We start from the raw sequence: 1137 nt of genomic DNA, 5'->3' as shown, positions 1-1137 counted from the left end.
GTGAGTGAGTGAGTGTGTGAGTGTGTGTGTGTGAGTGTGTGAGTGAGTGAGTGAGTGAGTGTGTGTGTGTGAGTGTGTGTGTGTGTGTGTGTGTGTGAGTGTGTGTTCTGCTTTAATCTGAGTCAAATAACAACTCAATGACGGCAGCAAACACACATTCACCTCATGCATGACACCGGCGAAGAACCACACAAACACAAACGCATAATTTCACACGTCAAGCACACTCAAACAGAGACAAACACAAAGAGCATCTTCCCAGTGTTTATCATGTTTACATCAGTCAAGCCACACCGAGAACACACAACACACAGCCCGTCCAGGAAGAAACCCGCAAGCCTGTCTGTTCGAGTCGGGAGGAATGATTTCATCATCAGCATCTTGTTCTTGTGTTTCAGACTGAAAACCCGCCAGGAACGAGTCCAGAGCTACAAACAAATGCTCTGCAGCTTCTAAACCTCCACAGCTGGAGTGCAGCACACTGATCTGTGTCTATAAGAGGAGAAACAGCTTCGGGACACGAATATAACGATCTGAAGGCTCAGATGTCGGTGTTTCGCGCGTCTGGATGTGAAGCTACCGTTAACCGTTATTTGAGGCTCGCTGATCTGAGGCGCCATTCAAACACACAATATATGATTATTTACTATGTGATACGATCGAACTGCCTCATATATGTATCCGCGTTCATATCTAAATGACAAATCATTTGTATAAATGTCCACAAATTCTCACAATAGACCGTGAGAATTCGCCGTGTGATTTCAGTCAGAATATGAAACGCGCTCCAAAACTCACCGATTTTTATTTTGACACTCTGGAAAACCCGAAGACCTTCCTCCTCGACCGCCATGCTCGCAGCTCCAGCTCTTTCCCCGTTTTCCGTTCGTTATCCGCCGCTCTTTTCTCTCGGTATTCCAGCGCGGACGGTGACTCACCGGACTGACTGAGCACAGCTCCGCTTCTCGAGGGGGAGGGGCCTGGGAATGGCTTCTCGCGTGCTGATTGGATGACTCATGAAGTGGGCGGGGACTGTCACGATACAGCTCGTCTACAGCGAAAGCGTCGCGTCAAAATCGCGTCGCGTTACCCAAATTATCCATCCAGCATTAGTAACAGCACAATTGAATGCCATTA

At 47.9% G+C, this 1137-nt stretch overlaps 1 protein-coding gene across 1 annotated transcript in view; it reads right to left on the bottom strand.

The window, feature by feature from the left end:
* LOC107574389 (ras GTPase-activating protein 3) overlaps positions 1–926 on the bottom strand; it is a 52100-nt gene extending 51174 nt beyond the window's left edge. The window contains exons 1-2 of the mRNA XM_016260826.1: positions 648–926; positions 295–466 (exon numbers count right to left, since the gene is read on the bottom strand). Coding sequence (XP_016116312.1) covers positions 295–466; positions 648–853 — 378 coding nt within the window. The 5' untranslated portion in view covers positions 854–926. The remainder of the gene's footprint in view (positions 1–294; positions 467–647) is intronic.
* Positions 927–1137: the final 211 nt, after the last annotated feature.

This window comes from Sinocyclocheilus grahami, unplaced genomic scaffold (assembly GCF_001515645.1).
Source record: "Sinocyclocheilus grahami isolate Dianchi unplaced genomic scaffold, SAMN03320097.WGS_v1.1 scaffold2207.1, whole genome shotgun sequence".
Taxonomy (NCBI): Eukaryota; Metazoa; Chordata; class Actinopteri; order Cypriniformes; family Cyprinidae; genus Sinocyclocheilus; species Sinocyclocheilus grahami.
This window is presented reverse-complemented; position numbering and strand designations above follow the sequence as displayed.